This window comes from Hyaena hyaena, unplaced genomic scaffold (genome assembly GCF_003009895.1).
Source record: "Hyaena hyaena isolate Hyena2069 unplaced genomic scaffold, ASM300989v1 scaffold_434, whole genome shotgun sequence".
Classification (NCBI taxonomy): domain Eukaryota; kingdom Metazoa; phylum Chordata; class Mammalia; order Carnivora; family Hyaenidae; genus Hyaena; species Hyaena hyaena.
Genome location: NW_024081069.1, coordinates 171,354 through 196,276, shown reverse-complemented (window position 1 = coordinate 196,276; position 24,923 = coordinate 171,354). Strand labels below are relative to the sequence as shown.

Genomic DNA, 24,923 nt, shown 5'->3' with positions numbered 1-24,923 from the left:
TATTTGTAAAAAAAAAAAAAAAAAAAAAAAAAGAAAGACATGCAAGATAACTGTGATTACCTTGGGAGGGAGGGATTTGGAAGTAGTAGTAAAGAGATAACTAGCATTTCTATTTATATATCTTTGCAGTATTTCACTTGTTATTACAACAAACAGGAATCTCTTTCAAAATATGAAAAATACCAAATAAAAGAAATTTTAAGGGAAAGATAGGGATCTAATATATTTCTGTGAACCAAGTGTATTTAGAAATGTAAATAGATCTCATGACAAATATATTTAAAGTTTATTTATTTATTTTGAAAGAGTAAGCACAGGAAAGGGGCAGAGAGAGAAGGAGAATCTCAAGCAGACTCCATGCCTGATGCAGGGCTCAAACCCATGAAACTGTGAGATCATGACCTGAGCTAAAATCAAGAGTCAGAGGCTCAACTGACTGAGTCACCCAGGTGCCCCCTCATTACAAATGTATTTAGCTTAGAGATGGGTGCATTTCCTAGCTCTGGGATTAGTGAAGACACTAATGTCAGGCCAACCATAGTGAAATATATATTTACAAAAAATGTAAAATCTCTCCGCAACCCTAGTCAGACATGTCATCTTTCTCAGTTTGGTCTTATGACATTGCTCATCATAGCTTAGAAGTAACATGATTTTGGTATGACATATATATGCAAAAAAAGATCCAGTTAAAAATAATCACCTATGAAGTCCTAGAAATTATTCTCCCTGGGCACAATGCCAGCATCAACTACCCATGACCCTGAGTTGTTTTCCTGAGCAGTCAGAAGTAAGAGACATGTCAAATTTGACAATACTTAAAAGTGAGACAGGCTCTTGGACAATACCCCCAAGAGCCTCTGTCTGGAATGGGGCCCTATGGTGTGGTTGAAGGACTTCCCATCACTGTCATATAAATATCAAAGCCTTAATGTCCATGGCATGAGCTGATAGCTGCACAGTGACAGGCAGGAGCCAGTCTTTGGATGCTGCTGTCTAAGAAACTGACAAGCTGGTGTGGATTGAAATGCCTGGAGCCCTTTAAATAAAAATCATCAAAATCAAGAACAGTATGGTGCATAAGTGAAAAGAATAACAGGAGAGATCCAGTTCTAGAATCATCATCCCTCTTCTAGTCTCACTAGGACTGGAATTTCAGTGGCTTTAGAAAGCCTAGGCAGCTTGCAGCTCACCTTCCCCAGGTGTACCATTAAAATCATCACCATCATCATCAGGGCACCTGGGTAGCTCTGGTCATGATCTCACGGCTTGTGGGCTGGAGCCCTGCATTGGGCTCTGTGATGACAGCTCAGAGCCTGCAGCCTGCTTCAGTTCTGTGTCTCCCTCTCTTTCTCTGCCCCTCCCCCCCCAAATTAATAAACATAATAATAAAAAAACTTTTTAAAAATCACATCATCATTCAGGAGAAATATGGCTATTAGCCACGGGACTGTTCCAGGGCCACAGGGAGTGACATACACACACAATGCTTGAGAGGCTGAATTCCCTGATCAGGCCCTCCTAAAGGCCACTGCAGTATTGGGAGACCCTCAGTGAGGGGAAAAGGAAAACCTTAGCCGCTGTGTGGCCCTGGGGGTGTCTCTACTCATGACTGGAGTTAGTGAACATTGCCACGTCCCTAAAGCATCCAAAAAAAAAAAAAGTGAATTATATTCAGAATGCTTTATATACAAGGCAGGGAGAGTTTATACTATATTTCAGAAAGTTTACCATCAATAAATGTGAAATGTAAAGTTACAGCATGAAGTACTTAGAGTTAAGCCTTGATTCTCTATGAAATTAAATTATGTAGAAGACTGCATTCATTGTCCAAGGACACAAAAGAAATGAGGTGTGACAGAGGTACAAAGTAATGATATAATGCTGAGGGAACACTAGGTAAGAGAGTGATTGGGTAAGATGGATATGCCTGGAGAAGTTTTCAGAAGGAGGTCAATTTTGGAGCCAATTTTAAAGTCTAAAATGTGAAGGCAAAGGGGAGGAATCTGTCAGGCATCGAAATGGCTTAGGCAAAAGTACAGATCAGGAGGTCAGGATGACATGAGGGGCTTTGGCAAGGGTCTAAGGGAGGTACAGTCCTGAATGTTTCTCCTTTGAGTCAGGGTTGGGTATGGAAAGCTTGCTGGGGGTACAGAGCAGGAGTGGCTATGGTCTCTCCAGGAGGAAAGACCATCTGTCCTTGGAGAAGCACGGTTCAGGAGTCAGAAAGCTCAGCTCCCTGGTGTCTGTGGGACAAGCCCCAGACCATTGCCTCATGGTGTAGGAGGGGTGTCAAGAGGGCAGGAGGGACAAAGGAAGAAGATCTGCACTAGGATTGGGGCCACTTGCATCCCCTTCTCAAACAAGGCTGGATTTGGAGACTTCTTCAAGGTCAGAGGAAACACCATCTATCCGCCAAGGACTGTCCACCACAGACTGGGGGCCAAGACCCTAGGCCTACTTTCAAAGAGAAAACAACATATTCTTCCCATTCCCTAGTCTTAGAGTTTGAGTGGAGAGGCTCACCCACTGGAGCACTTCCTCAGCTGGCTGAGAGAGGCTATAGGAGATCAATGTTTCCCCATGTACAGTCAAGGGAAAGTGTAGAATCCAAACAGCGGCAGATGGGACTGTGAGACAGGAGGATCACGAAGTTCAGCCTCACCTCCCATCATTCACCTCATTATCTGGAGTTCTTGAATGGTCTCAACTTTCACAGGGCAAGAGCTCTCTTCTATGACCATAGACTGTGCCCATATTCCTCGTAGTTATAAAAGCCTCAGCAAGAAATTCCATGCAAACTCACCCTCAATGCTACAAGGGGCAAGGTAAGCAATAGGGTTATGATGATGGTGACACAATGAGGAGCAGCAAGGAGCTGGCTAGGAGACGGGGTCTAGCAGGTCACCATAATCTCACTGAATCCCAAAAAGGTGGATGCTAGAGCCACAGTAGACCCACAGGGCTCTCTGGGAGGGGTGGGCATGCATCAGGGGCAGTACTGCTCAGTGCTCAGCAGGTCACTTGGAGCAGGGATTCCCTGTTCTCTCTGGTTAGAAGGGCAGGTAAAATAAATGGCCAGAGTACATTATATACAAAGCATCATGCTATTCCCATTTTCACTTCCAAAATCCACTTCTGACCCCAAAGTCTCACTGATCTACACTTAAATAAACATCAGAACAAGGCTCATTAAATCAACAGCTTAGCTTTAGAATGTGGAAAGGTTCCCCTGGTAATCCTGCTCTGCATGGGAACCTGGCCCTTACACAGTGTAGGAAGCCTGGGGCATGAAGAGTTCGGTTAAACTCAGAGGCTGGTCAGCACATTCTCTCTCTTGGGAGATACCCAGTATGGGGCAACATCATCAATCTTTTCTATATCTTTAGTTCTTCTTTTCTGAGTGTGTTCCAGACATGATCTCATCCACTGTCACTATATCCCCCTAATAATGATGATAATAATTTACATCTGCTTTGTGCTCTAGACCTAAAGTGCTTTTAAGTATGTTATCTCATTTCATGCCTATTTTGACTATGATGGAATAAATACTGTTCCCATTTTATGGATGTAGAGATGAGGTGTGGCAAGGTTAAGTCACCTACATGTGCAGCTGGAGCCTTCTAACTCAGGCATTCCAATCCCTGAACCCTTCTCACTGGATCTTTTGCCTCTCATAAAGAAGGGAGGAGGAATCTGGAACTCTGATTTTACTGATAAAGAGATAATGGTACTAATTACTTATTGGCCTTCATGTAAGTCATGGGCTAAGGAAAGAGAATCTAGGAAATTACCCCGTGTCAGGGTCTATGCAGCACCAAATCATCTGGCCACCTGAAGCCATGATGGAATGTAATTTCTTGGAAAAGCCCCCAAGCCCTTCTAGCTTTATAAACTTATAAAACTTTTATCAGAGTGACAACTATGGTGGGTGGGTCAGACCCAAGGTTTTCATCTAAATAACGCTCTCTTCTCTAGCTGTATTTTAAAAAGCAAATCAGACTGACCTTGTGAATTCCCAAGACACTAAAGAGTCCACAATTTTAGGCAGAGTCCAAGCCTCATAAAGAAGAAAACTGAAACGTGTCTATCACATGGAATTGGAGTTCTCTTTTTAGCCTCACTCCACTGCCCCCTTCCCTCGATGTTATTTTCAAATTCTAAGCATATGATGGACTAAAGTCCACTAGAGCTATTTCGAGCCATACTTGGCATTGTTGAAGCTCAGATATATTGTACAGAATAGCCCACAGTGTGAAACACCATGGGGATATGTAATTACAGCTGAGGTTGCCAGTATTTAGTGCTGTCAGCATCTAGAATGTAGTGGGGCAGCTGCACTAGTCTCTGAAACCCAAAGGGCAGTGCCTCGGGCTGGCTGGGCATTTGCCTGTGTATCCCAAGACAAATAAAGGGACCAATCCCAATGAGGCTTGGATGTCCCCTGAAATGATAGGATACCACATGGGTTCAACTCCCACTGTCCCAAACCTGGCTTTCCAGGTGGAACAACTCAGATGCAATGCTTTGTTCCTGTCAGAACTTGGCAGTGGACTTTTCTCCTGTTAAAAATGTATTCCAAGTAAAATTAGTTCATGAAAATGCCTCCAGTTTCTCACTGGCAAAGGGGGAAAAAAAGATTTATCTGCTTGGTGGGTTGTTCTTGTTGGTGATATGTGTTTTATTTTTTGGTTTGTGTAACACAGAGCCTGAAGCCCTTCAGGGGCTCTTAAGTGCTGGTTCATGGTACTTGTTACCTGTCCCAGCTGCCCCATCTACCAGTAAGTTCTCAGAAGCCCTTGCCCTTCAGCCCAGACGCTTCTGATTTGCTCTAACACCCCAAATGCCTCAGCAAGGGAGTGTTTACCTCACAGGGCTCTCAGGGGTCCTGGAAAACACTGTCCACCTGAAAGCACACTTGGACCAGAGCTGACCACTGTATCCTGGACCCTGACTAGAGTCCCTATTTCAGGAAAGGCTGCCCCCAGAGAAAATGGGACAGACATGAAGGGGATAAAAGAGGAGGAGGAGGGGAAAGAAGAGATGGAAAGAGGAGGAGGGGGAAAGAGGCTACAAAGTCTACTGTTTTGAAGCACCCCCGACAACCCCCCACACTGCAGTTATCACCCTCCTCCACAAACAGGCTTAAAGGACTCAGAAAGTCCTCAAGGGGGGCACCTGAGTGGCTCAGTCGGTTAAGCATCCAACTTCAGCTCAGGTCATGATCTCACAGTTCCGTGGTTCTAGCCCCACACCCGGCTCTGTGCTGACAGCTCAGAGCCTGGATCCTACTTTAGATTCTCTGTCTCCTTCTCTCCCTGCCCCTCCCCTGTTTGTACTCTCTCTTTCTCACTCAAAAATGAATAAACATTAAAAAAATAATTTAAAAAAGAAAGTCCTTAAGGTATTATAATGTACAGGCATCCTGTGGGGAACAGGAAAGGCTTGGAGGGCACCCATAACCTGCCATTTTCTGAAGGTTTCTCTTAGGAGAAGATTCTGAATCTTTGGCTTAAACCCAGCCCTCCCTTTTCAGTGCTTATGTTGCTTCTCTTTACATATGTATACTTGTACCTGGTTTAAATAGCCTATAATTATAAATTATTAGACTCTGGGAAAGAGTAAGAAGTCTTAATATTAGAGACGTCACCTGGGAAAAATTAACATTGTAGACTACCACAGTAATCTGCAATACCATAGCAATAGGTCAACATACCCATATAGAGAAAAGTATCTGGAAGAATAAACACCAATGTATTAGCAACTGTTAGACAAACTGAGTGGGTAGATTATTTTTGTTCCTACTTGTTTGTCTGCTTTCCTATATTGAATATGTGTAATTTTATAATTAAAAATAAAGAATATAAATAAATTCCCAAAAGGATCATTAAAGCAGCTCAGTTTTTCCCATTACTCTGAACGGGGTAGAAGCATGGACTTTGGGGTCAGCATGCCTGGGTTCGAATCTTGCCTCCTGCAATTGAATGACCTTCTTTGGGCCTGATTCTTCATCTGAAAAATGAGGATAAATTAACATCTACTCCGTAGACTGATTTCAAAGAATAAATGAAATATTCCCTGTAAAGTCATATGTTACATAAATGGCATTTATTATTATTATTACTCATTCTTTAATGCTTGCCTTTATTACTCATTCTTTTATGCTTGCAGATACATTTCAAAATATTTTTATCCCCCTGTATGCAAATCCATCAGCGTTCCCTCTAACTTTCAGCTCAGCCAGAGCTAGCTTCTAGGGCAGCAAGCACACTCCTGAGGCCCACTCTGCTCAGTGTGTCACAGAAATGGGAAGAAGAGGGAAGAGAAAGGAAATCAATATGGTTTCTCTTCACCTGGGCAGGTTGACCTGTGCAGAAATTAATTATTGGAAGACACGGTAATAAATGGTTTGCTTTCAGAATCAATACTGGGCAGATGGGAGAGTTTTCCTCTGGAACAGCCTTCCCTGTTTCCTTTCTAAACCATGTCGATTCTTTCTGAGAGACAGTAACTTTATTCTTCTCTTCCCTGTGTTATTCTTACTGTGCATAAATATGTTGTCACACTGTGAAACTCTAGTGGTTATATTCTTGGTACTCTTCTAAGGAGGGCACTGAGTCAGAGAATTCTTTAGAGTGGAGAGTGCTCTCACTTGGTGCTCAGTCTTTTCCTTCTCCCTTTTCTAGGGCCCCATGGCAGGCTCAGCTCCAGCCCAGTTACAGAAATCAAATGGAATCACACATCTCACCAATAGACCTACACATCAGGTCCTTGTGGCAACCATCCAGCCCTGCCCTAGTGCCCAGTTTTGATAACTAGACTTCGTTCTGTCCCTAAAAAGTGAGCCCTTCCTTACCTGGTGTCCCAGTAAACTTGTCTCCAAGTGGAGACAAGTGGCTGAAGCCTTGCAATCCCTTAAGAGTCTTCCCACATGCAAAGTGTTCATTTTCCTCCTTGGATTTCTGAACACATTCGCTCTTAGATGCCCAGCGCTGGGTACCCAGCATCTATCTCCAGCCCCCTGTGTCCCAGGCAGAATGCACCATTACATCATTTGCTTCCTTTGTTCTGACTGGTCAAATTAGATGGCCATTTCTGTAATATTTAACCTGAGGGTCAGACTTCTCAGTTACCATAGCTGATCTGTCCCCTTGGCACCTGGCCTGTCTCAAAGGGTAGACCAACTCTTTCCAACATAGTTAAGCAGACCCCACCAAGCTGAGTCTTGAGAGATGAGAGCAGGGTACTTGATAACCTAGGGAAGGGAGTGAGGCTTAGATGTATTTGATCACTGTCACTACCATGGCCACCACTGCTGCCACAAAGGCCTCTATTCATCAAACACATCCTATGAACCAAATTCTTTTTTTTTAAATATAATTTATTGTCAAATTGGTTTCCATACAATACCCAGTGCTCATCCCAAGCAGTGCCCTCCTCAATGCCCATCATCCACTTTCCCCTCTCCCCCACCCCCCATCAACCCTCAGTTTGTTCTCAGTATTTAAGAGTCTCTTATGGTTTGCCTCCCTCCTGAACCAAATTTTCTATTATGCACTTGCCATAGGTTGTTTCTTTCTTTTTTTAAAAAGTTATTCACTTATTTTGAGAGAGAGAGAGAGAGAGAATGGGGGAGGGGCAGAGAGAGAGACAGACAGAGAGAGGGACACAATCCCAAACAGGCTATGCACTGTCAGGACAGAGCCCGATGCAGGGCTTAAACCCATGAACAGTGAGATCATGACTCAAACCGAGATGAAGAGGTGGGTGCTTAACTGACTGAGCCACCCAGGTGCCCCACCATATGTTATTTCTATCACATCACTCTTCAGGATAGGTGTCACTATCTCCATTTTATAGAAGGATACTGAGGCTCAGAAAAATTAAGTGATTGGTGCAAAGCCAATAAAAGGAAAGAGCAGATTGATTCCAGATGCTATGCTTCTCTTCACTATACCATACATCCCAATAGACAGGAAATAACAGCTGAGAGGGAACTCTCAAATGGGCTTGGGTAGCTATCAAGGGGAGTTGACTTGCGAAACTAAAACATTTAGTTAGTGATAGTCTGATCTGAGCAAAAGGTGAAAGGAAAGAGACAACAGTGTAGTCCACCAGTCTGTGCTAGAAAATGGAAATGAAGGGGCACCTGGGTGGCTCAGTTGGTTAAGCATCTGACTTGACTTTGGCTTAGGTCAAGATCTCATAGTTTGTGAGTTCGAGTCCTGCATCGGGTGAACTTGTGCCCTATTTCAGGTGAACATGGGCCCCACTTGAGGTGAATATTTAATAGGGAGAAGACAGTCCCTTCAACAAACGGTGCTGGGAAAACAGGACAGCTACATGCAAAGGATGATACTGGACCATTTAAAAAAAAAATTTTTTTAATGTTTTATTTATTTCTAGGAGAGAGAGAGAGACAGTGTGAGCAGAGGAGGGTCAGAGAGAGAGGGAGTCACAGACTCTGAAACAGGCTCCAGGCTCTGAGCTGGCAGTCAGCACAGAGCCCGACGCGGGGCTCGAACCCACGAACCGCGAGATCATGACCTAAGCGAGAGTCGGATGCTTAACCGACTAAGCCACCCAGGTGCCCCTGGACCACTTTCTTATACCACATATAAAAATAAATTCAAAATGGATTAAAGATCTATATGTGAGACCTGAAACCATAAAAGTCTTAGAAGAAATCATAGGCAGTAATTTTTTTCCTAAGGTAAGGGAAACAAAAGCAAAATTCAATCCCACCAAATTAAAAACTTTGCACAGTGAAGGTAAAAGCCAACAAAACAAACAAGCAACCTACAGAATGAGAGAAAATATTTGCAAATGATACATCTAATGAGAAATTAATATGCAAAATATAAAAAGAAATTATACAACCCACATCCCCCCCAAAACACCCAAATAATCCAGTTAAAATGAGCAGAAGACCTGAATAAACATTTTTCCAAAGAAAACATACAAATGGCCAACAGATACATGAAAAGATGCTCAACATCACTAATCATCAGGGAAATGCAAATTAAAACCACAATGAGATATCACTTTATGCCTGTCAGAATGGCTAAAATAAAAAACATAAGAAATAAGAAGTACTGGAGAAAATATGGAGAAAAAGGAAATCTTGTGTACTGTTGGTGGGAATGCAAACTGGTGTAGCCACTATGGAAAACAGTGTGGAGACTCCGCAAAAAATTAAACGTAGAATTACCATACGATCCAGTAATTCCACTATTGGGTATTTACCCAAATGAAATAGAAACACTAATTCAAAAAGATATATGCACCCTTATATGTATTGCAGCATTATTTATAATGGCCAAGATACGGAAGCAACCCAAATTCATATTAACATATAGAATATTTATATTAAAATATATTTTAAGGGCTTTTAATGGCAATTTAATATATATTAATATATAATGGAATATTACTCAGCCCTAAAAAGGAATGAAATCTTGCCATGTGCAACAACATGGATGAACCTAAAAGGTATAATGAATGCTATGTGAGAGAAGTCAGTCTGGAATAAACACCATGTGTTTCCACTCATATGTGGAATTTAAGAAGCAAAATAAATGAACAAAGAAAAAAAGAGATAAACAAAAAAATGGACTTTTAAATACAGAGAATAAACTGATGGTTGCTGGAAGGGAGGTGGAGGGGGATGAGTGGAATAAAGGAGATTAATAGAACACTTAATTTGACAAGCACTGAGAAATGTACATAATTGCTGAATTATTATATTGTATACCTGCAACTAATATAAACTATATGTTAATTATACTTTAATAAAAAATATTGAAAAAGAAATACCTAACTCATTGAAGTTATGAGGACTGAGAAAGATTAATTCAAACAATGTCCAGCATGCAGAAAGTACTCAGTAAGTGTTATGCTATTATCATGACTGTTGTTGGTATTAGGGTCTCTTCAACAGGAAGCAGCAAAATATGTCTATCACTAAACATGATACACTGAATGAAAAGAAGTAGGACTAGATGACTTGTTTTAGACTTAAAATCAATATACTAAACACAAAATCAGTATACAGTATACTCCTTTTGTCTGATTTACTTTTTGTTGCCTTTAAAATCATTCTGAAAAAGGCCAATATTATTCATGTCTCAAAAAGGAGAATTTTTGCAAGAGGAAAAGAACTTCACTACATATATGTTAGCAGAGAAATAGGGTTAAAGGTATGGTGTGATGGTAGCTATCCCAGCTGGAAAAATGATGGAAACTTAGTGGGGCTAGGGAAATAACACATAGTAAGGGTTACCATATCCTCTTGTCAAGATTGGTTTCCTATGGCTTCATCTGAAATAATTTTTTAGTTTTTTTTTTTCAATAAAAAAAACACATTAGAGTAAAACACTCACTCAAAATCTCATTCAAAAAATGCTTCTTCCCAAGTGTCAGCCTGGGCTGGGGCTGTCCAGGTTGATTCCAGCTCAGTACAGTCTCAATAATTCTTAAGAGAGTGGCTCTCAGGCCCCAGGCTATATAGTTCTTGGGCTATATAGTTCTTATGGATGTTCATCTAATCCACTTCTCTTCCATTTATCTTTCTTAGAATTGGAAGGGATCTCAGAGATATCCTGACTTGCTATCCACACCACAAAGAAATCCTTTGTACAATTCATTTATTTTTTCAAGCACCAATTGCATGTTAGGCCCACTGTGATAGGCACTGAGATAAAAAGACTAATGAGACAAAATTCCTGTTCTAAGGAAGGTCACCGTCCAGCTGAGGAATGAGGCTAGCATAAAATTAATTATGACACTCTGTGATAACTACCATGACAGGGATGTGACCAGAATAAATAGTTCCTGGCAAAGGGGCATTCAACCCAAACAATGGAGGCCACTTCTTCCTAGAAGAGATGATACCTGAGATGAGTGTTTAAAGATGAATAGAAGTTGATCACGGGAAGGCCAACGTAAATAAATGGGAATGATGAAAGGGCATATAGCACTGAAACTTGAGAGCATAGCATGTTCAGGTTCATACCAGAGCAGCAGAAGTATAGAGTGGGGTTGAGAGAGCACATGAGGGGTAAAAGATAAAGCCAGAGAGGCAGTAGCCAGGTGATAAAAGGTTTATGATACTGATCCTTTTAACTTTATCCTAATGGGAAGCCATCTATGAGTTCCATAAATGATGGAGTAGCATGATGAGATGTGAATTTTAGGAAAACCACTCTTGTGGCAGTGTGGGAAAGGATTTAAGGAGACTATGACTGGAGTCAGGAAAAGGAGGATAATGTGATAAACCAAGCAACAGATATTGAGATTCTGATCTCAGGCAGTGGCAATGGAAACTAAAGGGAAGGGACTCATAAAGAGATAGTATCAGTAGGACTTTGCAATGGACTCATGAAGGGTTAGAGCAAAGGAGGAGTCAAGAATAACTCTCAAGTTTTTGGCTCAGGCAAATGAGTGGTTGGTGCCCTTTACTGGTATGGGGAACACAGTAGGAAGAGCACACCTAGAAGGGATAGGAGATGATAAAATAAATTTGGGATACACTGGGTTTGAGAACCATCTGAGAAATCTAAGTGGAGGTCTCCAGAGAGTTAATGAGTTTATGAATAGATTGCTTAAGGATGAGATCAGAGACAAGACATGGATTTGGGAGCCATCAGATTAGGGATGGCAGCTGAGGCTAGAAAAGAGTATAAAATCATGCATGGAGTGTACAGTGAGAAGAGCCATTCTGAGGAAATCCTGGGGGCTCGGGGGGAAGAAGAGTCTAACTAGGACCAATCAGAAAGACATAAGGAAACCCAAGAGGGCATGAGGTCATGGAAAGCTGGGAGAAGAGAATTTAAAAAGGAGGAGGTGGTCAACATGGTCAAATGCTTCATGAAGACCAATTAATATTTGAAAAGTGTCCTTTAGATTTAGCAACAAAACAGCTCAGTTGAAGACTTTGGTAAAAGTAACCTCAGTTGCCCAGAGGAAACAGAAGTCCAATGGCGGGGGTCAAAGTGCATCTAGGAGGTGAGGAGGAAACAGAGTTGGCAAATATAGACTCTTCTCTCAAAAACTGGGCTATAAAGGAAAGGAGAAACACACGGAAAAGTAGTGTAAACTACCAGAAAATGTAGTCTAAATTTCTGGGTTTTTGTTTGTTTGTTTGTTTTTGTTTTGAAATAGGAAGGACTTGAGGATGTTTATATCCTAAGGGAATAAAGAGTCACCTCTCCTAGAAAACCTCTAGTGTTAAGAACGACACAACATCATTCTGATTTTGGACAGCTCATAAAAAAGCAATCATGGATTAGAAGTTATACCTGAGTTAAGCTAAAATTGCCTTCACTATCCCTTCCACCCTTATGTTTTCTACAGGAAGACTTCAAACCCTCTGCCTTCCATAAAACATTATTTACTCAAGACTGAATATATCCAGTTACATCAACTTCATCAGCCTAGCAGTCTTGTGACAATCATAGTATAGTTTGTCAGTATCTTTTTGAATATGTATGTTCTCAAATTAGACACAATAATACATATGATTTAAATAACCAGTGGATAGAGAAATCTTTATTTCTCTGGTTTAAAGATTATACAGTTAACCATTGATGAACATGAACTTGAACTGTGTGGGTCCATTTACATGTGGATTTCTTTTTTTTTTTTTTTATAAATACAATACTGTACTGTGTTTTCTTTTCCTTATGGTTTTCTTAAAAACATTTTCTTTTCCTTAGCTTACCTTATTGTAAGAGTACAGCATATAATACATATAACATAAAAGCATGTAATAATTGACTGTAAACCTTCTTTTCAACAGCAGGCTATTAGCAGTTAAATTTAAGGGGAGTAAAAAAGTTATGTGCAGATTTTTGACAATGCAAGTGTTGGTGTCTACCTCCTGTGTTGTTCAAAGGTCAACTGTATGTTAATTTATATCATTACTCAAATATATTAATATTTCTCTCTACTCTAAGAGCAAAGTCTAGACCCTTTCATCTAAAGGTCAAAGTTCTTGTGACTAGACACAACCTACACTCCTTTGAGCTTTTCTACAATGATCTACTCTCTCCCAAGTAGAATCCTCCACTCTCAACAACGTTTGGATGTTTTACGTACAGTGTCACAAAATTTATGGGAGATGCCAAGAAATTTGAGGACTGTCATCACTAACATAGTTTTCCTTGAACCAGAATTGAAATCATATCAGAACAGCGTTTCCCATATCCTCCATATGATGGAACAGACCGTGGTCCTCTCTAATGGCAGTCAGGGCTTCCCGCCCACCCTTCCTTATATCTTTATTACTTCTCCATATTGCTTATTATCCTCAGGTTTGTAGATTTCATATAGATGTGTTCCTTTCTGATATACCTTCATCAGAATTAGAATGAGTCTTTTAAACAAAAAATCCTCTGTTGTCATGATTTTCTAGGTATGAGTTCAATACCCTAAAGTCTCAGGAATGTTTATTATATTTATATTCTTGTATTAAAATTTGAGTATACTATTTGTTACATATGACTTTTGTTAACATATATATGCATATGTATATAAATACACACACACGCACACACACACTCACACACAGACACACACACACACACAGACACACAGACACACACACACATTGGAGGCAATTATATTTGTATTTTTCTACTAACGTGACCTAATGGCATTTCCTTCACAAAGTGCTTCTCTCTCTGTCACCTCTGTGATGTCCCACATATCTGGCTTGGCCTTTACTGGGATAATTTTCTCCTTCCACTGCAAAGTTCACTTAATTCTTTCTAGATATATCAACAAAGCTTTCTGTCCAATCTTTCCCAATCTTTACAAGACACACTCTCCTCTTGCCAGAAGTCCATCATCCTGGCTGTGTCCAGAACACTTTTTAAAACACCATCTACATAGGCAGCCATTTGTGTTTCAATGCCTCCCTTCTTTTCCATAGTCACTGCCATCGCTGGAACAAGAGATAAAAACACCACCTGTGCTTTTGAGTCTTTCAGTTTGCTACCCAGAACTTCAAGTCATTAGGAATAGTCTCAGTTTCTTCTGAATGTGCCATTTGTTCCATACAGGAAGGAGCAGAAGTGGGGGACAAATCATGGTCTTGATAAGAGGTTCCTAGCAGGCCCTCTATACTATCTTGGATATTGGCTCCTACCCCCTCTCAATTTCCACATTAAGTATATATAAAATGACCTTCAAAAATCCATGGTTGGGAGTTACCCACAAAATAACACATCTTTCTTCTTCTTGAGAGTGATCATGAGAGCCCTCCCATCAGCTCATGCTACCTTTCCTTGGTGCTCCTTGGAGGAATGTCCTGAATATACTCAGGTGGGACAAATGTCATGCAAGATATAAAGGGGAAGACTGTCTTTAATTAATCTGCTTTTTCCCATTCTTCTACTTGCCCACTTCATGACATTAATTTCTCTGCATTTTCTTGGCTTTCTTCCTCACTGTTTTTTTCATTCTACCAAAGAAACTTTCATCTTATCTAAGAAGCTGGAGTGTGAAAAAGCATCTATTGAAGCTTTCCCAACTTTCCTTCCTGCTTGTATTTGCAGTTTCTATAATTGGTCACCATCTCAGGCATGAAAAGAAAGATGGAACATACTCCAAAGATCACTACACCATCCCCTAGTCAGCCTTATTTATTGGATCACCAAGTGAACTAATGGTTTGGCTGGAAATGTTCCTTGAAAACCCTAAAAGAATAAAGATTATGCTTCCTCTCAGACTATGGGACCTCTTAAAGGATTAGAATATGTTTCCTGCAGATTGGGGCACCTGGATGGCTCAGTCAGTAGGACATGCTACTCTAGATCTCAGGGTCATGAATGTGAGCCCCACATTGTGTGTGGAGCCTACTTGAAATAAAAAATGAAAAATAAAGAATATGTTTCCTGCATGTTTTTCTTTGGATGATGAGTCCCTTAAGACAGAAACTATTATATCTCTTTAATTTATCACAGTGACCAACACAGACTTGATTAGGCTTGGGAACTGATCAGTACCACTGTCTGATTGAGGGCATGGGCTTTCTATCTCTATGGATTGCCTAATCTACTTCCCCTTAGAGCTCCAGTAGAGCTAACAGTAGGTAAGCTATTTATGCTTTGAATATCTTTGATGGGTAAGGTCACTGATAGGACCACTAAAATGTTTCTTCCATTTTTGCCTTTTGACCCCAAGATTCAGAATGCATTTTCTTTATTTTTAAAAAATTTTTATTTTATTTTCAAGAGGTAGAGAGACAGAGTACGATCAGGGGAGGGCAAAGAGAGAGGGAGACACAGAGTCTGAACTAGGCTTCAGGCTATGAGCTTGTCTGTACAGAGCCCAACACAGGGCTGGAACTCATGAACTGCGAGATCACGACCTGAACTGAATTTGGATACTCAACCGACTGAGCCACCCAGGCACCCCCAGAATGAATTTTTTTTTAAGTGTTTTCAAATCAAATGTGAGAAAAAAGCAAGAGTCAGATAAACAACTAAGCAGAGATTATTGAATGAAGTACTTAATTGTGCCTATGTTTTTATATTTCTTTAAATCTTTCTTTAAATGGTCTGTTCTTTCAAAAACATTATACTAATGCTATTTAATATGGTTAGCTGCTTAAATGTGATTTGGTGCTTTGAGATTTTAGATAATATATATTTGAATGTAAATGATCGTTAAGTTTTTGACTAAGCTAGTTTGCAGAAAGTCTGGCATTTCAGATAATAAGGTCATAAAGCAGACCACTCACAGAGCAGGCACAGCTGCTATCTAAACTGCAGGCACTTGAGTACTTTCCTACTGAGTAACAGCAAATATCTCAGGACAAAATAACAGTACCAGACCCCATACAACCTCCTGGGCAGATACAGATACATCTGCCCCCTGACAATTATGCTGTGATTGGCTGCAACTCCATCCTATGCTTGTTTATTTTTTTTCTCTTATTTAATGTTTGATTATTTTTGAGAAAGAAAGAGAGAGGCAGAGCGCGAGTGGGGAAAAGGCAGAAAAGAGATGGAGACTCAGTGAAGCAGGCTCCAGGCTCTGAGCTGTCAGCACAGAGCCCAATGTGGGGCTCAAACTCACAGACCACAGATTATGAGCTGAGCTGCAGTTGGACTCTTAACTGACTAAGCCACCCAGGTGCCCCATGCTTGTTTTAGACTTCTGATAATAACTACTGTACTATTTTTTGTGTATATATAATAAATGTCTCTTAAAATCTGATTGACTCTACGAACTGATTTATTCTTCATGTGATGAGTTTATCAGCAACTTGAGTCAAGTACCTACCAGGACCAGAGGATTTGCCATTAGTGCCCAGGTCTTCTATTTGGGCATGGACAATCTCAGTATCTCAGACTAGAAAGATCAATTGAGACAGATCCCTGGTACATCCCTGGCCCCAGACTCTCATCATCTGCCTGTCAGGAGCCTCCCCAGGTGGTCAGGACTGTGGTTCCTTTCCTCATTCAGCTCAGTTTCTATGTAGACTATTCAAAGAGTGCCATCTGCAGGATGGACTGAGGACCATAACTACTTCATTCATTTCCTTCAAATGAAGTTAAAGAATTTGTGTAAAACTCATTCAAGAGCTAATAAACACAGAATTTAAGTTAAAGGCTACTGACAGGTAATAGTTTGCTACACTAATTCTTCACAGATATAATTTATATTTATCACTGCCTTAAATGTCTTTACACTATCCACAGAGTAGAAACATATTTGTTCTGGGACTTTACACTGTCCTTTGACCTCTCCCTGTGGGCAACCATTTTCTCTACTTGCAGGCTTCCTCTTCACTGTAGAAGGGCAGATTCCCAGGAGCTGTAACAGATGCAACAGCTCTCTTCCTGCTTTGATTCAAGACAATTTTTTAACCTGAATATAGAGAATGGGTGCTTGAAATTTCTTTTCAAGTCAGCCTTAGTCAAAGAATCATAAAAATATAAAATTGAAAAAGATTCCTTCACTGAACCATGACTCTGCAGTACTGGTGACAAACGCCACCCCCCGCTCCCGCCCCTCCCAGCCTCCTACACCACACTATTTGTGATGCCCTTCCTGACTAAATCTCATAATTGGCAACCCAAAAAAACAAGCAACAAGAATTTCCATGCATTGGCTTGATCTCTGATTCAAGAACTGTCCAAAATCTGGTTAAATCCACTCCTCCCCTCCCAATGGCCTTCACTTGATTGAGAACAGAAGCAAGAGAGCAAGCGCATTTCCTTTCCTGCCTGGATCACTCCCTTTCTCACCACTTGAGTGTGATGTTTATGTTTCACAGAACAAAGCAAGTCTGAGGCTGCTGACAGTCCATATGCCTTTGCCATGGTCAAGCTGGTTTTCCTATGTGGACTACCAATTACAGGACACTAGGCAGCTCCACTGCCCACTCCCTTCCTCAGAGTAGGGATGAGAAAACAAAATAGGATTTATTAGCAGACTATGAGACTCATCTCTAGAGACCTATTTACAGGGCAGTATGGTAATCTCATGGCCTCTTGCTTACGTGTTCTCTTTGTTGTCCACATCTGTCCCCTTTCCAGAGGAAACACTTCTAAAAGTGTGAACCTTTTAGAAGGTATAAGTCCTGAGGCACCTGGGTGGCTCAGTTGGTTAACTGTCTGACTCTTGGTGTTGGCTCAGGTCATGATCTCATCATTCATGGGGTGGAGCCTGTGTCGGGCTCTACACTGACAGCATGGAACCTCCTTGGGATTCTCTCTCTCTCTCTCTCTCTCTCTCTCTTTCTCTCTCTGGTCATCCCCTGCTCATGCTCTCTGTCTCTCTCCCCTTTCCCCCCTCTCTCTCTATATCTATATCAAAATACATAAACCTAAAAAAAAAAAAAAGAAGATATAACTCTCTCTCTAAGAAAGACATGGTATTACCTGAAAACAGGACAGGGAGAATGGATCAGCAGAGCCTAGGAAAAGCTGTAATGTACTACATCAAATGGAATGGCCACAGCAGCATCTGCTTTCCACACCCCACCCCACCCCCACTCTTATTCTTTGTCCTGTACTTTTCATGAGCAAAATGGCACCTGGAAATGAATTTTACACTCAGTTCCTATACTTCAATAAAAAAGGACAGCATGGAGTTGGGGTAAAAACATAACTGTAGTCAGACAGACCTGAGTTTAAATCCTAGCAGAGCCACTGACAAGCCAGATGATTTGGGCACACTGAAGAATTTTCTGAGCTTTAGTGTTATCTTCTATAAAACAAGGTTAATACTATGCATCATTCAGGATTGGTGAGAGGTAAAATACATAATGGAAGTGTAAGCTCTCAAAATGTGTCCATTCTTTCTTTAGTATGAATTTGGGTGTGTCTCTACTACTAACTGAAAGGCACTGTCTCTTGTGAAAGGCTTTTTTATCAGGCATCTGTGAGAAGCTAGGGGAGCAATTGGTAGAAATGTTAGAGTTTCAGTGGCAGCCAGGCTTGCTGTAATGCACAAAACAATAGTTCCCTCAAGGGCCTATAACCTTGCCTTTGAGGCTGCAGCAGAAAGAGGGCAAGGAGGGGATGGCTGGGTCAGGGCTGTGGGTGGCTCTGGGGATATCCTTTCTAAGTGAGGAAGGGCTGAGCCACAGGACAGACAAAAGGCAGGAACACCACAACTATGGGATGGCTCCTTTCCAATAGGTTGTCTCAGATACTACACTCCCTACTCTCAGCATACAGGGAGTCCATGTGGCCTTCTCCCATCCTTTGCCCACTAACAGACTGCAGAGGCACCCAAGATGCCTGGCCACTCAGACGTTTTGGGTTTGTGCTACATCCAGAGGCATATTTGGCTTGTGTCTATATTACACTGGCATAATCCAGCCCATTCTGCAGAAGGTCCTTGTATGGATGAGGCTGACTTCTTTTTTTTTTTTTTTTTTTTTTTTACAAATAGTTTATTGTCAAATTAGTTTCCACATAACACCCAGTGCTCATCCCCACAAGTGCCCTCCTCCATGCCCATCCCTCCTCCCCCCCACATCCATCAGTCCTCAGTTTTTGTCAGCATTCAAGAGTCTCTCATGGTTTGCCTCTCTCCCTTTCCCCCACCATTTCCCCCCTTCTTCTCCCAGTTGGTCCTCTGTTAAGTTCCTCCTAGTCCTCCTATACGTGCACACATATGATATTTGTCCTTCTCTGCCTGACTTATTTCGCTCAGCATAACACCCTCAAGGTCCATCCATGTTGCTACACATGGCCAGATTTCATTGTTTCTCATTGCCATGTAGTATTCCATGGTATAGATAAACCACATCTTCTTGATCCATTCATCTGTTGATGGACACTTAGGCTCTTTCCATGTTTTAGCTATTGTGGAGAGTGCTGCTATGAACATTGGGGTACATGTGCTCCTATGCCTCAGCATTTCTGTATCCCTTGGGTAAATTCCTAGCAGTGCTATTGCTGGGTCATAGGGGAGTTCTATTGTTAGTTTCCTGAGGAACCTCCACACTGTTTTCCAGAGGGGCCAGTTTACATTCCCACCAACAGTGTAGGAGGGTTCCCGTTTCTCCACATCCTCGCCAGCATCTAGAGTTCTCTGATTTGCTCATTTTAGCCACTCTGACTGGCGTGAGGTGGTATCTCAGTGTGGTTTTGATTTGTATTTCCCTGATGAGGAGCGATGCTGAGCATCGTTTCATGTGTCTGTTGGCCATCTGGATGTCCTCTTTGGAGAAGTGTCTGTTCATATCTTCTGAGGCTGACTTTCTTGTTCTTGTCATGGTGGTAAAATAAATATAACATAAAGCTTTTTAAGTTCAGTGGCATCAAATAGATTCACAGTGTTGTACAACCACCATCCATCTCCTGAACTTTTTATCTTGTAAAATTGAAACCCAATACTCATTAAATAATAACTCTCCATTCCTCCCTCCCTTACTCTAGCTCCTGGCAACCATCATTCTACTTTCTGTCTCTGTGAATTTATCTACTCCAGGCACTTCATATAAGTGGGCTTATATAATATTTGTCCTTTTGTGACTGACTTACTTCACCTAGCATAATGTCTTCAAGATTCATCCATGGTGTAGCATGTGTCAGATCTCCTCCCTTTTTAAGGCTGAATAATATTCCATTGTGTATAGACCACATTTTGTTTATCCTTTCATCTGGACACTTGGGTTGCTTCTACCTTTTGGCTACTGTGCATAATGCTGCTATGAACACTGAGGTATAGGAATCTTCACATCCCTGCTTTTAACTCTTTTGTGTATACATGTAGAAGCAGGATTACTGAATCATATGGTGATTTTAGGCTTAATTTTTTGAGGTTTTGCCATACAGAGACTACATTACTTTACATCCTCACCAACTGTGCACAAAGATTCTATATGAGGCTTTCTTTATTATACAGGTTGGGTCTAATCCATCTACATTTCTGGCCTGAGGTTACCAGTGACTCAGTCTTTCTGGCACCTGCCAGGCCTCTCACTTTCCAGCACACACTTGCCACTTCCCCAGGGATATGGCATGCTCCCACCGCTTTCCTTTCCTTTAGCAGATTTCTTCAGCTCTTGGCAGGGGCTCACCTTTACCACTCATAGCTCACATCTCTCTGGGGCCAGTAGCTTCCTTGAGTAAGGGGTGGCACTCTGCACAATGCCAGGTGTGACACCCACACTGAGGACTGCCCACACAGCGGGATCAGAGCCAGCCCTGGTTAAAGCTTTGTCATCCTCCCTTCTGCCCCATACTGATTCCCGTCAGGTGCCCCTTCCCTGCTTCAGTCTTCAGTCTTAGTTTCCACTGCAACTGATTACACCTGACAATATAAGTGGACAAGGTAGTATTTCATCTTGAAAATGAACATGTTCAGGATCCAGTGGAGAACTCCTCAAAAGAGAATTAGGATAAAATTTGGGGGCTGGAGGCTCAGAACAAAAAACCCTCTTGTATAACTACCATGAACTCAAATGGTCAAAGCCTCTTCCAGAATCTTTGTGTAATTAGATAAAAATGCCCTTTTGGGATTAGATGTGCAGCTCAGGTAAAAGACTGAATATTTTGTCACGTACTCTGGGTACATTCAGGTACCCTCTGACCTCCAGGTCCCAGAAGACACACAGCTTTGCAAGCAGAGCTAATGCTGATTTTTAGCCCCCCCACCCCCACCCCTTGCCCACAGTGATAACCATAAGCAGTAGCTCTGGGCTGTTGCTGTTTCTAACGTCAGTTCCTTCCGCCATTACCACCTTGTGACAAGGCATTTACGGATCATACTGGTAGGAAGATTTTCTCTGAAGACCATAAACTAAGGGTCTATGTATCATTCACCTAGTGATCCTAAAGCAGACAAGGCTCTCCTTGCATCAGGCAGGAAGGCAGCCCAGAAGCTATTGGGCTATCACCCCAACATGCCCCACTGACTCCCTTACCCAGCTGGACACACACATACGACTGAACAGCATCTCACCTGAGCCACCTCTTCAAAGTCATCATGCCTCTTCTGCAGGGCCCGGGCTCGATGCAGGGACTTCCCAACCCCGGTGTGTTTGCTGAGAAAGGCCTCACCATGGTTTTCAATCCAATCTAACACCTGGTCAGAGAAGGATGACAAAAGGAAACACCTGAAACAACATGTATGACCACAAGAGTCCTACAGTTCCCATTCCAATCAGAAAGCAGCAGCCCAGGGGTGCCTGGGTGGCTCAGTCAGTGAAGCATCCAGCTTCGGCTCATGTCATGATCTCATGGTTCATGGGTTCGAGCCCAGCATTGGGCTTCGTGCTGACAGCTAGCTCAGAGCCTGGAGCCTATTTCCGATTCTGTATCTCCCTCTCTCTCTGTCCCTCCCCTGCTCACGCTGTCACTCTGTCTCAGAAATAAATAAAACATTTAAAAAAAAAAAAAAAAGAAAGAAAGAAAGCAGCAGCCCAGCTGGGAATGTTCAATCCACAATCCAGGGGTTTCATTGCTGTCATTGGCAATGTAACAGTCCCACCCTTCACTAAATTCAACTCATCTTTCATGTCCAGAATATTCTGTCATTACTCTTTCCGTTTTCTCAGGCTCAATTATTTTAAACAAGCTATACAGACCATCAGGCACAGTTTCAACCCCTCACAACCTTTACTCCAACCACATAAAGTCAGGCATGCTGGCAGGAAATTAGGCAGTGTCACGTGTGAGGCAGTTCCTTGGCCCTCATGGCTTACTCATGCCTTACTTCACCATAACAATGCTCACAGCAGAGGCAACTAGTCATGGGGACCCTGCATCCTCAGGGTTCCGGGACTCCCTTCCTAATCTTGAGGGTAAACTCTGTATGAGTTAGTCCCTACCTGGCTGCTCCAGATAGTGATCACTAGGATAACTGTCCTTTCTGCCTTCTTTCCACCCCTCTCCTCCAATCAGGACTGCCCAACCAGCTAACAGCAAACAAATGTCTTTGCATCCTAAGGCCTCCAGTAGCTATGATTCTCTCCTGGGAAGCAGTGGAGACCCTGTGGTTTTTCTAGGCTTTAGATCTAGTGATTTGGCCTCAGGACATTTTCCTCGGTATTGAGAGAAGCTGGAGGAGTAGAGGGATGAGGAAAGGGATGATGAGAAGGTGAGAAAACATGTTGTCTTGAGGAACACTGGACAGGAGGAATGAAAACACCTTAGTAGGAGTCTTGAGATGTACAGAGAACTTTATAAAGCCTTTAACACCTATTGTGCTTTCACACTCATGGCCTAACGAAACGGTGTGACTCTCGGGGAGAAGGGAAGCAGTTCATCTCTTGGTCTCTGAAGAGCTGGCGCTCAGTGAAGCAGGTGGCCTCAATTAAGCGAGAGTGCACAGACACACCTGTTAGAGACCCTGCCAAGACAACTGAGCCCCCTCCATTCCTGTTACTCTGGACTTTGCCTGAATATCTGATTAATGATGTACTAGCCTTCCTAGGTTCTAGAAGGACTTTCTGGAAAATGATTTAGATGAACTGGGCCTGTTTAAAAGGATGCTTCAGTCCATTCCTCTGTTTCTTCTACAAATTGCCCAGGGGCAAGCAGACAGACCAAATCATTCCATGGACTGCAGACAGGCATGGGAGTTCTGGCTCCACAGAACCTTGCCTTTGTCTTCACTTCTTTTAACATTTGAGATAAACTATACCTGCAATTGTGCAAAGTATGTAAGCCTTCAGAGTCTGCATCGACACTATCATAAAGCCCACAACAGGACTGGTATTAGGTCAGAGGAATGGATGTATGAATATAAAAATGAGGTTTAACAAATATCCACTTCACAAAACTGGAATGTCAGGTAATTGTCCATTCAAAAGGAGAAAAGAGAGGCTTTTTATAAAATGACTATATAAACATTGGATGAAGAGACTTAAATACCTTATATAACACATTCTGGCAATATATGTTTTTAATATTCCAGAGGCATGTCCGTGAAAATAAACTGCAGTCATAAATGAACTGGATTTTTACTTTTTGCAAACACTGAAAGGAACTCTAAAGGTTCCTTTCCTGGAGGAAAGAAGAGCCCATGTCTCTCTAGAATTATGTATGGTGAAATTTCAACACACAAAGTCAGGAGAGTGCAGTTTTACCTAACTAGACACAATCTGACCCCACAGTTCTCTATTGTAAAGAGGATGGTGGATATCAGCCTGCACGGCCTGCAAAGTTCCCCACGCAAAGTTCCCCATGTACTGTGTACCATGGACAGTGCAGCTCTGTCACTTTTGTGCATATTTAAACTTGTATGAATCCTTTTTTGAGAATGTATTGAAGTTTATGGATAATTTTGATAATTTTTATATACAAAACAGCTGTCTTGTGTTTTTTCACAAATGCTTGGGAATTGATAACAGATTTTCAGATTGTAAATATTATTACTTTTTATTTAGTTTTGAGCAGTTAAGTATGACCTGCCTGTCTGGCGATGTTTTAATGAATTTATTTTATTTCATTTTATTTTTTTCTCTCTAGCTTTAATAGAATTTATTACACTAAAACAAGTTGGTTTAAGAGGAAAGCTTTTCACCCACTGGTTCACAAATGGTTAGCTTTTATACTCCTTATGGGTGATTTCACAACTTGTAAACTTTTTTAAAAGGCAATTTGCATCCTATTTAAGTTCTTTTGCTTTCTTTAAAATGTGAGTTCATTATCAGTTAATGACACTTAAGTTTATTTAATTAGCTCTACCTTAACCTCTTAAAAAAATCCTTATTTCATATTTGATAGGCTTTTATTAGTTACAACATAACTTTGATTGCTCTGTGTTTTTATATTGTTTCCATTTAGCCTAGCCGTGATCATATAGTGGTTAGTACTCTGCGTTGTGTTTCCATTTAGCCTAACTTCTGCCATTAGGACTGAAGCTGGGGAAACACCTGTCATCTCAGTGAAGATGCAGGGACTGCATGGAAATCAATTTACAAATAAAACAGCAAATAATTTAGGATGTGGACAAAATTACTGTAGTAATACCTAGAGACTGAAAAAGTACCTGGGGACAGAGAAATATAATCACTGTATGAGGTATTGTTTAAAATGCTGATTTCTGACTATTTTGTTTCAGACAGCTCATTTAGAGCCAGTGTTGCTTGACATATGCATTTAGACCATATGCTCTCTTGACCCCAATCCCAGGTCCCACAGTCTTGAGAGTACCATCCAGCTTCCCGCCTAGACTGCATAGCACAGGAATGTGCTTTCTGAGTAGACGCCAGCAGTGCCCGACAATTACAGTGTTCTCTGTAAATGGACGTGCAGCACTGGAAGTCTGGATATCCCTCAGTTTCTTTTTTTTTTTTTTTTTTTTTAGTTTTAATTTGGTTTGAATTTTATTAACTAGCTGAGTATTTGTTCATACAAATATTACTATCTGTGTTTCTTCTGTAAATTGTCTGCTATTGTCTTTCATTCATTCATTTTTCTTTTTTTTTCTGCCTTTTTTTTTTTTTT

General features: G+C 41.4%; 1 protein-coding gene across 1 annotated transcript in view; it reads right to left on the bottom strand.

The window, feature by feature from the left end:
• The window catches only part of LOC120245870 (kalirin), a 298,908-nt gene that overhangs the window by 155,597 nt on the left and 118,388 nt on the right, over nucleotides 1–24,923 (bottom strand). Inside the window, exon 10 of the mRNA XM_039253041.1 lies at nucleotides 21,433–21,555. Coding sequence (XP_039108972.1) covers nucleotides 21,433–21,555 — 123 coding nt within the window. The remainder of the gene's footprint in view (nucleotides 1–21,432; nucleotides 21,556–24,923) is intronic.